Source organism: Pithys albifrons, chromosome Z, assembly GCF_047495875.1.
Source record: "Pithys albifrons albifrons isolate INPA30051 chromosome Z, PitAlb_v1, whole genome shotgun sequence".
NCBI classification, from domain to species: domain Eukaryota; kingdom Metazoa; phylum Chordata; class Aves; order Passeriformes; family Thamnophilidae; genus Pithys; species Pithys albifrons.
The window spans coordinates 32,226,770-32,240,481 of record NC_092497.1 but is presented as its reverse complement, the minus strand read 5'-3'; the positions used below and the strand labels follow the sequence as shown (position 1 = coordinate 32,240,481).

General features: G+C 41.1%; 1 protein-coding gene across 2 annotated transcripts in view; it reads left to right on the top strand.

The window, feature by feature from the left end:
• The window catches only part of PCSK5 (proprotein convertase subtilisin/kexin type 5), a 199,014-nt gene that overhangs the window by 89,621 nt on the left and 95,681 nt on the right, over window positions 1-13,712 (top strand). For both annotated transcript variants that reach the window (XM_071581350.1, XM_071581351.1), the window contains exons 6-7: window positions 9,334-9,422; window positions 13,465-13,637. In XM_071581350.1, coding sequence (XP_071437451.1) covers window positions 9,334-9,422; window positions 13,465-13,637 — 262 coding nt within the window. The remainder of the gene's footprint in view (window positions 1-9,333; window positions 9,423-13,464; window positions 13,638-13,712) is intronic.

Sequence of the window (13,712 nt, the reverse complement as noted above, 5' to 3'; positions counted from 1 at the left end):
GCAGTCTTGGCATAGATTAACTCAAGAGAGGGTATTTAAAGGATCAAAAAGTCATCATTGACCTTTTGGGATAGCTTCTGTGAGGACAGAGGAAATTAGACAGCTGAGTACCTTTCCTCGTCTCTCAGAGGATACTTCTGTTGTGGGACTGCTGAGGGTCAAAGAACAACAGGCACCAATCCCTACCACGACAGTGCACCATTGACAACACCACACCCTCATCCATGAGATGATTTATGAACTGGAGAGCCAGGCAGTAGTCACCAAGGCTCGCTTGCTCTTGAGTTCTGTATGGCAAGTGCCTAAGTCCAGTGGAGAGTGGAGACTTACAGTAGACTAATAGGGGCTGAAGGAAGTCACACCGCCACTGAGTGCTGCTGTGTGAGACATACTGGAACTTCATATGAGCTGGAGTCTAAGGCAGCAAAGTGGTGCCACCATTGACATTGCCAATGCTTTTTTCTCCATTTCATTGGCAGCAGAGTGCAGGCCACTTTGCTTTCATCTGGAGAGGCATCCAGTACACCCAGAACCGACAGCCCCGGAGGTGGAAACACAGCCTTACTATTTGCCATGGACTGATTCAGTCTGCATTGGAAAAAGGTGAGGCTCCAGAACACTTGTAGTGCATTGATGGCATCATTGTGTGTGGCAACACAGCAGGGAATGTTTTTGAGAAAGGAGTAGAAGATAATTCAGATCCTCCTGAAAGCCAGTTCTGCCATAATGCAAGGTAAGGTCAAGGGACCTGCCCAGGATGTTCAGTTTTTAGAAGTGGCAAGATGGATGCCATCAAATTCTAATGAATGTGGTTAACAAAATAACAGCTACATACCCATCAAGCCACAAGAAGGAAACACAGGCTTTCCTAGGAAACACAGGCTTTCCTAGGCACTGTGGGTTTTTGGAGCGTGCATGTTACAAATTAAAGTCAGATTGTAAACCGTCTATCATATGATCCAGAAAAAGAGTGATTTCAATTGTAGTCCTGAACAACAACCAGCTTTTGAATTAATTAAACCAGAGATTGCCCATGCAGAAGCCCTTGGGTCAGTCAGAACAGGACAAAATGTGAAAAAGGTCCTCACACTGCAGCCAGGGAGAATGGTCCTTCCTGGAGTATCTGGCAAAAAGTACCCAGGGAGGCTCTAGGATGACCCTTGGGGTTCTGGAGTTGGGAGTACCAAGGACCCAAGACCTGCTACACCCAAACTGAAAAAGAAAACCGGGCAGTTTATGAAGGGTTTTGAGCTGCTTCAGAGGTGGTTGGCACTGAAGGACAGACTGAATGTTGAAAGATGAAGTCCCTTCCACACATCCTGCCACTGATGCCACATGGAGTAAGTGGATCACACTGATCACACAGTGAGCTCAAACAGGGAACCCAAGTCACCTAGGGATCTTGGAAGTCATCACAAGCTGGCCCAAAAGCAAAAATTTCAAATTAGTATTAGAAGAGGAGGAGTAGAAGTTGGCATATACTGAGGCCCCACCACGTAATCAGCTACCAGAAGATGAAAAGCAATATGCTCTCTTTACTGATGTTTCCTGCCGTATTGTAGGGATACATGAAAACTGGAATTTTTGGTGCTGTATGGAGTCTTACACAGTGAGATACAAAAGCTTTTGAGGGACAAGGTGGATCAAGTCAGGTTGCAGAGCTGAAAGCCATCCAGCTGGCTTTAGGTACTGCTGAACAAGAGAAATGGCCAGCACTCTACCTCTATACCAACTCATGGATGGTGGCAAATGCTCTGGAGGAGTAGCTGGACTGATGGAAAAAGACCAACTAGCAGTGCAGAGGGAAACTCATCCAGGCTGCTGAATTGTGACAAGACACCGCTGCCTACATGGAGAAGTTGGCAGTAAAAGTACGTTATGTAGATGTACATGTACCCAGGAGTTGGGCTACTGAAGAACATCTTAACAATGGACAGATGGATCAGGCTATCAGGATTAAAGTGTCTCAGGGGGATCTGGACTGGGAACATACAGGTGAATTATTTCTGGCTCAATGAGCCCATGATTCTTCAGATCATCAGGGAGGAGTTGCAACATACTTACTCATGATTAAGGGCAGGAATTAACTATGGACACACTCTTCCAGGTTATCCATAACTGTGAATCATGTACTGCAATCAAGCAGGCCAAGTGGGTTAAGCCTCTGTGGTATGGTGGACAATTATCAAAATGTAAATATGGGAAGGAATGGCAGATTGATTACATCACACTCCTGCAAACCCACCAAGGCAAGTGCTACATGCTTACAATGGTACAAGTATCCACTAGATGGCTGGAGACATACCCTGTGCCTCATACTATTGCCAGGAGCCTTGAAAAACAAGTTCTGTGGCAACATGGCACCTGAGAAAGAACTGAGTTGGACAGTAGGACTTACTTCAAAAATAGCCTGATCGACACCTGGGCCAGAGAGCACAGTATTGAGTGAGTAGGTCATATTCTCTATCATGTACTCCCCTCTGGAGGCATTTAAATGCCACCCTGGCACCCGATCCCATCAGATCTTGGAAGCTAAGCAGAGTCAGGCCCGGTTAGTACTTGGATGGGAAACCTCCTAGGAATACCAGGTGCTGTAGGTTCTAGTCCTGTCACCGTCCAAGCTTGCTCAGCCGTGGCAGATGAACCTTAGGAGTTAAAGGGTGAGGCCAGTTTTGCGTATGCTGTGCTTCACCTAAAAAAATATCCACTGTGCAGTCTTGAAGAACACCCCCATGTGGGTAGACCCCTTCCCAAATCTTCATTCACAAAGCCTAGTCATGATGATGATGGTAGACTTACCTGGGAAAGTTGAATGCTACAATGGATTGTTAAAGACCTCACTGAAAGCAATGGGACCTTCAAACTTTAGGATCTGCATATAGCAAAGGCCACCTAGTTACTTAACACTGGAGACTCCTACCAACAGAGCTAACCCTGTCCAATCAAAACTTCCACATACCATAGAAGGAGAAGAAGTCTCCTTGGTGTACTTGAAGAATGTGTTGTGGAAGACAAGTTGGATCAGTCCTGCCTCAAGCAAAGACAAACTGATCTGTGGGGTTAGTTTTGCTCAAGGACCCGAGGGCACTTGGTGGGTAATGCAGAGGGATATGTGCCTCGAGGGCATTTGATTTTGGGATGAGAACAGTCTGTAATGTTGAATTGTATAATACTAGTTGCTGAATGACACTGCCATTGTATGCCATAACCATGGGCAATGAATATGGACTGCACCAGATGTACCAGTCGTGAGCTCCTGATGCAGCTCATAACCTCCTGGAAGCCGTGGAAGACATTAGGTTGGATAAAACCTACAGTCATGGACTAAATTAACTCAAAAGACATCTTGAAGGGACTGCCATTAATGATGGGAATGATACTTGTGTTTGTTTATATATGTGTATAGAGTTGAAAGGTGCAGGCTTTGCACATGACATAGATGGTATAGAGTAAGGGGTGGATAATACCCAGGTTCTGGCCACAACAGGGTTAATTTTTGCAGTACCTGGGAGAGGTCATGGCTGGAATATAGAAGTTATTCTATACTGTCTCACATCACTGTCAGGAGTCAGGGAAAGGGACTCTCTTCCAGGGAGAAGGCGTTCCTTCCAGTCAAGAAAACATGGTTGAGGGAGCCATCTGATGCTGTGTCAGGTTTTTTTTTCTCCATCTGAATCATTGCTTTTCTTATACCCTCTATTCACTAGTATTGTTGGTGTTACTGTTCATTTTCTTATCTCATTACTGTTTCCAGTAAATTGCTCTTATCTCAACCAATGATCTTTGTGTTTTGTACCTCCAATTCTCCTGTCCATCCTGCAACAGCAGGGAGGGGAGGGAAAAACAGGGGAGCAAGTGCATCAGTGTGTTTTAGAGAGTCTTAGTGAGAGCACTGAAGTGGGGACTACCATTCCTAAAGGACAACAGATTATTTCTTAAAGGATGCGTAAAAACAGATTAAAATAAATTGAGTTTCATCACTTATTAATTCACGCAATGCAAAAGTGATTGTAAAAAGTGCACTTTTATACATATGACCTTGAAATTAATAAAATAACTTCCATTATTTCCATTTTAAATGTAGAATGCAGTTAACAGTGCATTATCAGTGTTAAGGATAGAAGCAAAGAAAGCATTAAACATCTCTTCCTTGTCTATGTCCCTGTTTGGGAGACTTTCCTTACCATATAATGGCCCAATATTATTTCTGCACTGCCTTTTGCTGTATTAAAAAAAGCTCTTTTGATCTTCCTTCACAATACTGGCCAGCTTTAACTCTAAATGAGCTTTGGCCACATGAATTTGCTCCCTACAGTGGCAAGTAGGGTCTCCTTATTCCTCCCATGTCACTTGATTTTGCTTCCACTGTCCATATACTTACTTTTTTTGTCTTTGCTCTGGAATAAGATCCCTGCTTAGTCAAGGCAACCTTCTGCCTTGTCTCCTTGACTTCTGGCATTTTGGAATTGCCTGCTCCTCTTCTCTTAGGAGGCGGTGCTTGAAAAGTGACCCTCACTGATGGACACCAGCACCTTTCACCAGGGAACCTAAGCAGCTTGAAGTCTGTTCTCCTCATTTCCAGAGTTGAAGTTTTGCTGGCTCTTCTGCTGCCAGACACTGCTGCATGGTCTCTGGCCAAAACAGCCACCTGTGGCCACTTAACCCACAAGCCTCTCTCTTTTAACAAATTAAAGCAACAAATCAAGGAGAGAACTTTTTCTAGTTGTCTAAGTACCTGTACCATCAAGTTATGACACAGGTATTTTAGGAATCTTCTGGACCTCTTTGTACCAGCTCTGTGGTATTCCATGTTAACATCTGGCAAATTGGTATTCCATGTTAACATCTGGCAAATTGAAGTCCCGCATGTGCTAGTTTAAAGGTAACTGGTGGGAGAAATGAACCCAACTCAAGAGAGATTACAAGTCAGAGTTACAATTTACTAAAAAGATTACAATAAATACAATAGTAAAGAGAAAAAATTAGTTTTAACCCACAAAACCAGATATATAACCCAGCACCCTGGGATGCAAACATAATGTGTTTGTTAACTCCTGTGCTGAGCACCATGTGGTCCCCGTGAATACAAAGTAAAAGGAAAGGAAAACCTGTTGGTGAGGATGATGTTCACAGACTTGTTGAGAGTAGCAGTCACAGTCCTGTTGAAGTTCTGGTTCTCCTCTGGATCCAACAAATGGTACCCCAAGTCCAAAAACCCCATGTGCTGGTTTAAAAGTAAACCGGCTGGAGAAATGAACACAACACAAAAGAGATTATAAGTCAGAGTTACAGTTTAATAAAAATATTACAATAAATGCAATGATACGAAGAAAAATTGGTTTTAACCCACAAAACTCAGAAGTATCACTCAGCCCTCTGGGGTACAAACAGAATGGTGTGCTTTAGCCCCTGTGCTGAGCCTCACATGGTTTCCATCAGTTCAAAGTAAAAAGAAGGGAAAGAAAACCTGTAGATGCTGTCACAGTCTGGTCAAGAGTGGTGGTTCTAGTCCTGTGGAGGTTCTGGTCCTCCTCAGGATCCAACAAACCTGAAGATTATATACCCTTAGCTTCAGGTGGGAACAGGGTGATCTATAACTCTGTGAGTCATAGAGTATTTTTGGAATCGTTGATGGCCTATTAGCAGACATGACCGCTCAGGCTGGATGTGGAGATGCTAATGACTTCCTGGAGGGTGGTTATCACAGCTCTTATCTCACAGAATTCTTTAACATCCAGTTTTCAGCCTGAGTGGTGAGGTGTGTCCTGGGCAGCTGCTGCAAATGGTCCATTGTTAGCAGTTCATGAGAAATGATATAGAGGATTTAGAATACACAGCTTTGTTCACACCCACACAGTGATAAATTGGTCCTGGCTTGCTGAACTAGGACACCCGAGTATTATATATGCTCAGCTTCAGGTGGGAATGCACAGTACCTCCCCCTGGGGCAGGGAGTTTCACAATAGGTGATTTAACTTTGTGAGTCATGGAATATTTTTGGAATCTTTGATGGCCATTAGCAGACATGACCCCTCAGGTGGGTGTGAAGGTGCTAATGCCTCCCCAGATGGAAATTATCACATATAAGTCATTGGTGTGAAGATAGGAACACTCCCCTATCTCACAGAGTTCTCTAACACCCAGCTTGTAGCCTGAGTGGACAGGTGTGTCCTGGGCAGCTCCTGCAAATGATTTATTATTTACAGTTCATGAGACATGACGTAAAGGATGTAGAATACATAGTTTTGGTTACACCCACACAGTGATAAATTGGTCCTGGCCGCTGTAACTAGGATAACCCGTAAGGACAAGAGTGGTTGATTGAGAGATGTTCCTTAATTCCTTAAAGAATTTACTCATCACTGTCATTGTCCTAGCTGGCTGTCCTATTGTAGACCTCCACAATGACATCAACTTTATTTTGTTATCCTGTAATCCTTATGCAGAGGCTCTCAACTATGCCATTTCCAACTGCAGGTATCGTACATTCCAGCCCTTCTGTTATATACACCACCACTCCCCTGTATTGCATGCCCTGCCTTATTGCTCTTGCAGAGCCCGTTACCACCCACTATGGCACTCCAGTCACAGAACTCATCCCCCCAGGTTTTGTTTATTCCAGTGATGTCATACCTCTCATACTGGGTCAAAGCTTCTGTTTCCTCTTGGCTTGTTTCTCTAACTACATACACTGGTGCTAGGAACATTTCAAGTGCAGTTCATTGTAGGAAACACATTGGGAAAGGGCTCAGTAGTGAACTGACTAGCACTCAGTGCCCCAAATTTGGCATTCCATCAAGTCTGTCTTTGTCCTCTTCCTCTTTTCAATCTAGTTTAAAGCTCTTATCAATCAGCCCTGCTAACTCCGATGCGAAAACCCATTTCCCCCTTTTAGAAAGGGCCATCCCATCAGGTCTCAGTAGACCTGGTGTTGCACACAGTACGTGGACCTGGGGTGACCAGCATGTTTGATGATACAGTAGAAATGTGACCCTTTTGACAGGGCTATTGGATATATAGCTACCAAAGTAGCAGTTATCCTTAGACTTCACTTGGAACCAAGGAGAAATTTGAGCTGCTCCTACCATTCTTCTTCAGACACTCTCCCTCCTCCAGGTGTGGCTTCGATCTTTACATTTTCTCTATTGAAAAACCTTCCTCCCATCAGTGCTTCCCAGACTTCGTACCCATGAGGAATTTCTTGGGAATGCAGTCTCCCTCTAGGAAGCTGAAGCTTGGCCACATGCCTTTCAGCAGGCAGGCAATGATTTGTTAATAAATTATCTGCACTGATCTGGTGTGTGCAGGTATTTCTACATTTCTAGAGTATAGTCACATGGACTTTGGTGATAACACTTCAAAACTTGTATATGATACTTAACAAAATCATAATGAGAGGAAGAGATGTTTGAGAATTGTGTCATGTAAAGAATTCTTAAGACAGGCATTTTTCTTTAAATATTAATACATTTTTAAAAGATACTACTTCCAACACAGAGCTAGGAGACCATTTGAAAATACTTTAAATAAAAGGATCTTAATAAACCCTTTTTCATCTGTGCTTTCTGCAATTATTTACTTCAGGCTTTTCATAATAATTTGTCAAATGGATAAGACATTAGTTTATGAATTAAAGTCAAACAGGCTTTCTTCAAATGAAGAAGAATTAGTCTTTAAAATTAATCTTCATATGAAAAATAAACTTCAAATGTAGTCTGATCACGTTTAGCAACTAAATAATGAATTGTGACAGATTAGTAGGAAATTGGTTGAGATATACATTTAATTGTGAAACCTTGATCCAGCTTTAGGATATATCAGCATCCAACTTGTTGCTTTGATTTAGTGAATAAAGACTACACTTTTCTTGTAGATTATGAGTATCTTAGTTGTCTGACAAACTGAATTATCTTCTTTGAAATTCTGACAGTTTAGAATTGTGTATTTTTTTTTGTTTCCTCTCCTTTTTGTCCTAGGCCTGTTTGTTGTTATTTTGTTTTACATTAATCCATTCCAAACAACTTATCTTAGTGTCTAAGTGTTTCACAAGGATAGCAGGAAGATGTTACACTAATAATAATGAAATAAGGAGTGACTCTTCCCAAAACTAGCTGTACCAAGGGAAAGCAACAGTAATTCTTGAGCATCAACTTTCCTTCAAAAGACCTGTGTTCTCCAGATGTATGTGTAAGCAGTTTGTCAACCACCACCAGCAGAAGAGTGCCTGTGTAGTCAACTGACCTCAGTTAGCCTTCTCTGAAGTGCTTGCTATGTTGTTATCTATTTTTGTCTTTGACTTTTTAAACTTCTTTCTTTGTGGGTACCCAGGCCTTATATAATCTTTATATTTTTCTCATCTATTCCCCATCTCTTTTCCTGTCTGGTCTGAAACTCTGTATCTCCTCTCCACAGCACATCTCTAAAGTTCCCTGCCTGCTCCTTCTTGCTTGTGTCACATTTCTGCAATGGAGCTGCTTAACTGCACAAGGGTGAGGGCATGATTTACTGGTAGAAAACATGCTGTGAAACCCATATTGCCACAAAAAGCACATACAGCCTTCCAATCATGGGACCATATGGATGACTGCTGTCATCTGGTAGAGATCAAGGGTGGGCAAGGCATCCCACTGTGGCTTTGTACAGTGGTGAAGGGAGTAAACACTGGAGGTTTTGTGTTTTCCTTCAGGAGCTTCTTGAGATTGTATACTTGCAGTCTAGCTCTGCTTCCAGGCTCAGAGTATACATCTGATGTGAAGGGTGCCTCAGACATTTTTTCTGCCCGCAGAAAGACAACAAGCTTGCAGTGTTGGCCCAAGGCAGGACCAGGATATGCCTATACAGAAGTTTTGAGTATACTTGGCACATAGTCAGTCTGAGGCTCACCTCTAAACAGCAGTGTGGGAATTGGTGTAATCTCATCTTCCTCATGGGAGAGTGTGCCCTCTGGAGGCTGGGTGGAGATGTATATACTAGCAATATGAACTGTTGTGGGAGAATGCTGGACAAACATTTTGTCCAAGATCTGGTTTCAAATTAAAAACTGATCTCTAAGACTCCTCTCTGTTGCTGTGAATGATGTATTATTACTATATTTCTTTATTACAAACTGTGCATGTTTCCATTAGACATGAAGAGTTTAATATGATTGTGATAATGACGTTAAAATGTGTTCAGAGGAATTTTGTAACATGGATATAAATTGCTATAAGGGGTTAAGTAGTGCAAGACATTGTGGATAGTTGTGCATTTAGCTTTAGCACCTGAGGATAAGCAAAGTCAAAGCATTTAATCCTAATGGTTTATTCTTACTTAGAAATGTTTGTCTGACTGCAGGCATGGAACCCGTTGTGCTGGAGAAGTGGCAGCCACGGCAAACAACTCCCACTGCACAGTAGGAATTTCCTTTAATGCCAAGATTGGAGGTATGTGAAACAATCTCCCACAAAAAAAATAACCAAAGAGCCATTTGTGCTAAATGGTGCATTCAGACCTTTCTTGACAAGAAACCTAGCTGTGTTAGCAAGTGAAGCTCAGCTGTGAACTGCCTGTTCAATGCCAGTACCGAAGGATTTTGTCTGCAGTGGCCCTTCTGCAGTGCTCTCTGGAACACTGCCTCTCCATACAACCCAGAAAGTAGAAAGTGAGGCTTTTGATGAAAACACAAACCCCAGAATTAGGATAATTGGGTTTTCTCACATATTCAGAGCCCTAAGTGATGAACTGTGACAAACCATAAGTAAATGTACATATCAGGAATATTACCTTGCATAAACAGTGTCAAAACATAACATGTTGTTGTGGTTTGGCTGTGGTTGGAGAGAACGTTCTTTTGATCTCTCTGTGTGATCAGATTATTGCCTGAAAACGAAGATTCAATGACACATTTTTGTTCAAGCCAAGAGGTTCTAAGTAGTTTCTGTGACTTCTTAGTCACTGGCTGCTCTATTAAGTTCATCAGTTTAGTCTGTAGCAATGATTCTCAAGATGTCATCAACATGTCTCCTAGAATGTAGGCTGTCTGTGGCAGGTTGTAGCACTCTAGTGAAGTTTTATCCTGAACTTTTGATGAAGTCCTGGGGTTGGTATATTGGCTTTCAATAGAAGGATCTGTAGCTCTAACTCATTAATTGTTAATTTTTGAAATAGAGCCTAAAATAAAGCCCATCTGTGAAAACAGAAACATGTTTACCTATATATACACCAGAGATCAGTTAAAAATATGAGCAGACAGTGTTGAGGCCATGATTCCACAATTAATAATACTGCATCTGTTCGCTACTAGATCAGTACAAGTTTGATCCAAATCAAATGTGAGCTCAGCTGCATTTCAAATTAGCCAAATCACACATCATCATCCTCATGTCAGCTTTCTGTTTTCCTGATGACTTCAAGCAGGTAGACAGCACGTGATCCAGGGTAAGATAAGAGTGATGCATAAAAGAAATTTGCCCTCAAGTGGAAAGCCTGCCTGCACAAAACTACTCTGTCGTAGTGATTTAGAAAATCAGGACTGGTCAACTGAGTGAGTTTATGACAGATGAACAGGTTGTTTCATGAGGACGTGGCATTTAGCCATGTACCAGCATCTGTGACATCAGTTTGTCAAGTTGTCAAACCAGAATCAGAAGAGAGTTAATGCACTGAAAGATTTAAGTCATGACTTCTGCAGGAGTTTCATTTGTAAGTAAAATAGTCACACAACCTGCAACAACCTGGGCATGGACTTGAAAAGTTCTCCAGGAGTAACAGTGGCATCTTAATAGGCTATTATTTATTAAGCATTAGGAATGTGCAATAATAATAAATACCTTCTAGGAATATCAGCTGACTCATAGCCTTTTCTAAATATATTATAAAAACTGATTCGGATGGACATAGTATGGATGCAGGTGATATGAACAGCAAAGACTGTGTGCCTTTTAATTATTTATTTTTAAAAGAAAGCTGGAAATTGGTAACAGTGGTAAACCTCACTGGAGGTATAACCTTTTAAAAGCATCTGTACTTGAAAATAGGCCTTCGGGAGGCCCAGCAGATAATCTGCAGAAAATCAGAGGCAAGCAGGAATTTCAGGAAAGGGTGTTTAAGCTTCCTCTTCCACTAGGTGAATATATTTAAGTTTTACTGCTGCTGACCTCTGCTTGGCATGCTTCTCACCTTTCCCTCAGAAAGGCCATAAGCTACACAGTTGAGTATTCAGGGAGAGGGCCAAATAAAGTGTGAAAATATTGAATCATATCATGCTGAACTAGTAGTCACCTTGCTTATTTCCCAGGGATTTAGAGACCCTCCTGGGCTTTCTTGAGGAAGAAACTACAGTTGAGGTAAATCAATGGTATTCTCCTTACACAGAGGAGCACTTGCTGACAGGTTGTGATGTTGAACTTGTTTCATCAAGATAAGTGTTTTTTACTTCAAACCAAAAAGCATCTCTGGACACATAAGCAATACTAAGGAGATAAAGCAAAAGTGAAAAAAAATCTGTTCTGTCAATATTCCATCAAGTACTGGCAGCTAAACAAATCCAATTCATGATCTCCATGAGGGGAAGTTGTTAGCAAGATACCCATCAATAATGCTCCCTCCTTTCCTAAATGTATTTGTACTGCTTGTCTCATTTCCAAACATTTAAGAACCTCTGACAAAAAATAGGTCGAAAACAAGATCCCTAGAAAATGTAAGCTTTCTGTTACAATGCTGTAAGTGGGGATGTAATCTGTGGAAAAGAAATTTTGAGTAAAATTACAACCTGGGAATAAAAGTTTTTCACAGGTTGTGACAAATTTCTTATTAAAAAACCCTCACAAGTTTTTGCTTAGCTAAGCTGCAGTCCCTTTTACTGAAAGACAGACACCAGTGCATCAAAGTGATAGGTCATTTATTTTAAATTTACTCTCTGCAGTAATCGGACAAAGCAAATGACCATGTACAGAACCTAGGTGACTTTTTACGGGAAGGTGTGCTATGATTGTTACAAACTGATTACAGAAATTGAAAAGCGTCTGTGGGGATTTGGGTGCTTAGTTACTTGGCTGGTCTGAAGTCCTGATGGGAGAACAGTTACACTGAATTGTGACACAAAGGATGTATATTGTCATCTGCTGATGAGGAATTAGTTCAGCTGTTTCTTTATGTTTAAGACAGATGCTAATTAAAAACAAGCATTTTAAAAGAAAGCTTGCTTTCAGCTCAGTTTTGCATGTTTGCTGTGATTCATGAGTTAAATGCCACTTACAATTTGGTAATTACTGCAGATGTTGGGAAAAGTTTGCAGGGCTCTAAAGTCTTAGGTGGAACAGTCTGCTAACACAGTCTTTTAATTGCCTTCTGCACTTCTTTTGTTGCCTTATCACCACATGCCAAATGCAGTTTGAAGGTTTTGTGATCAGCAGAATTAACTAACTACAGAATTCCTGCAAGGAAGGGAGGCAGGCAGGCAGGCAGTGGCCTTTTAAAGGGGAAAGAGCATGTGACTTGTTTGTGGAAGTAATAATTCCTCTGTCTTATCATACAGTTATATTAAATTTTTATTTAATATTGAGCCTTCCTTTGTTCACATGTTCACACTAGCTGTATTTAGGTCCTTTTTGTTATTTAGGTTAAAACTGGCATTGGTGGTTTTATCAGTCAGATTTAACCACTGTCAAAGTGTTACACTTAGTCAAAAGAACTTCCAGATTTTCTGTTTGCAAATTTTAACTTACCTTGTTCAGTCTCTTAAAACATCATGAGGCCTTTCACTTTGAAGCACTGCCACACTGACTTCTCCAAACCCACATGAAACAGGTTATTTTAACACAATTTCAGATTATGCCTTACAAAAGCTTTTTCTGCAAGAGAAGTATGTTCATAATGTTGTCATTTCAGGTTGAATAATGTTACATATTTATTCATAACTTCTTGTAATTGCCTTGCTCCAGTGTGTAGCAAGAGTTCTTCCCAGTTTCTTCCTTGTGGCGTCACACAGTGAAAGAATAATCCCAAAGTTATTTGTCAGTAGAGATCCTTTTATTACATCTGTTAACATGCTTAGAACTGTCCGTGACTCCAATTAGATGCTGCAGTTTCACTGCAGTATAAACGGAGAAAGAAAATTAATTTCTTATCTTTCAGGGACACATACAAAAATTTCAAGATTCAAGTATCTTTTTAAATTTTCTTTAGCCAAAAATTCTGCTGTGGAAGTTTGAAGGCTGTATAATGGATAAATGACACATAGATAATTTCTAAAACTTGAAGGAGGACCAAAATATTCGTCCCTTTTTATATGTTTTTAATCTAAAGATTTTTTTTTCATTGGAAAAAACATATTCAAACAGATTTTTGGAGTTTTTTTGTGTAACAACAATAAAAATCCTTGTAATCATTCAGTTCAGTGTTATACACAATAATTTTCTTCAGGGGAAAAAGGAAGGAAATGTTCTGAGTTGTTCAATCCTGTTCATTGTATTTTTCATTCTGAAGGTGTACGGATGCTGGATGGAGATGTGACAGATATGGTAGAAGCAAAGTCTCTAAGCCTTAATCCCCAGCACATCCACATTTACAGTGCCAGCTGGGGGCCTGATGATGATGGTAAGACTGTGGATGGACCTGCTTCTCTAGCACGTCAGGCCTTTGAGAATGGCATTAGAATGGTAAGTTGGCATCAAAATGCATCTCCTGGATCTGTTCTCATGTACAAGAGTACTTGTGGCCAGTATGCACAAGTG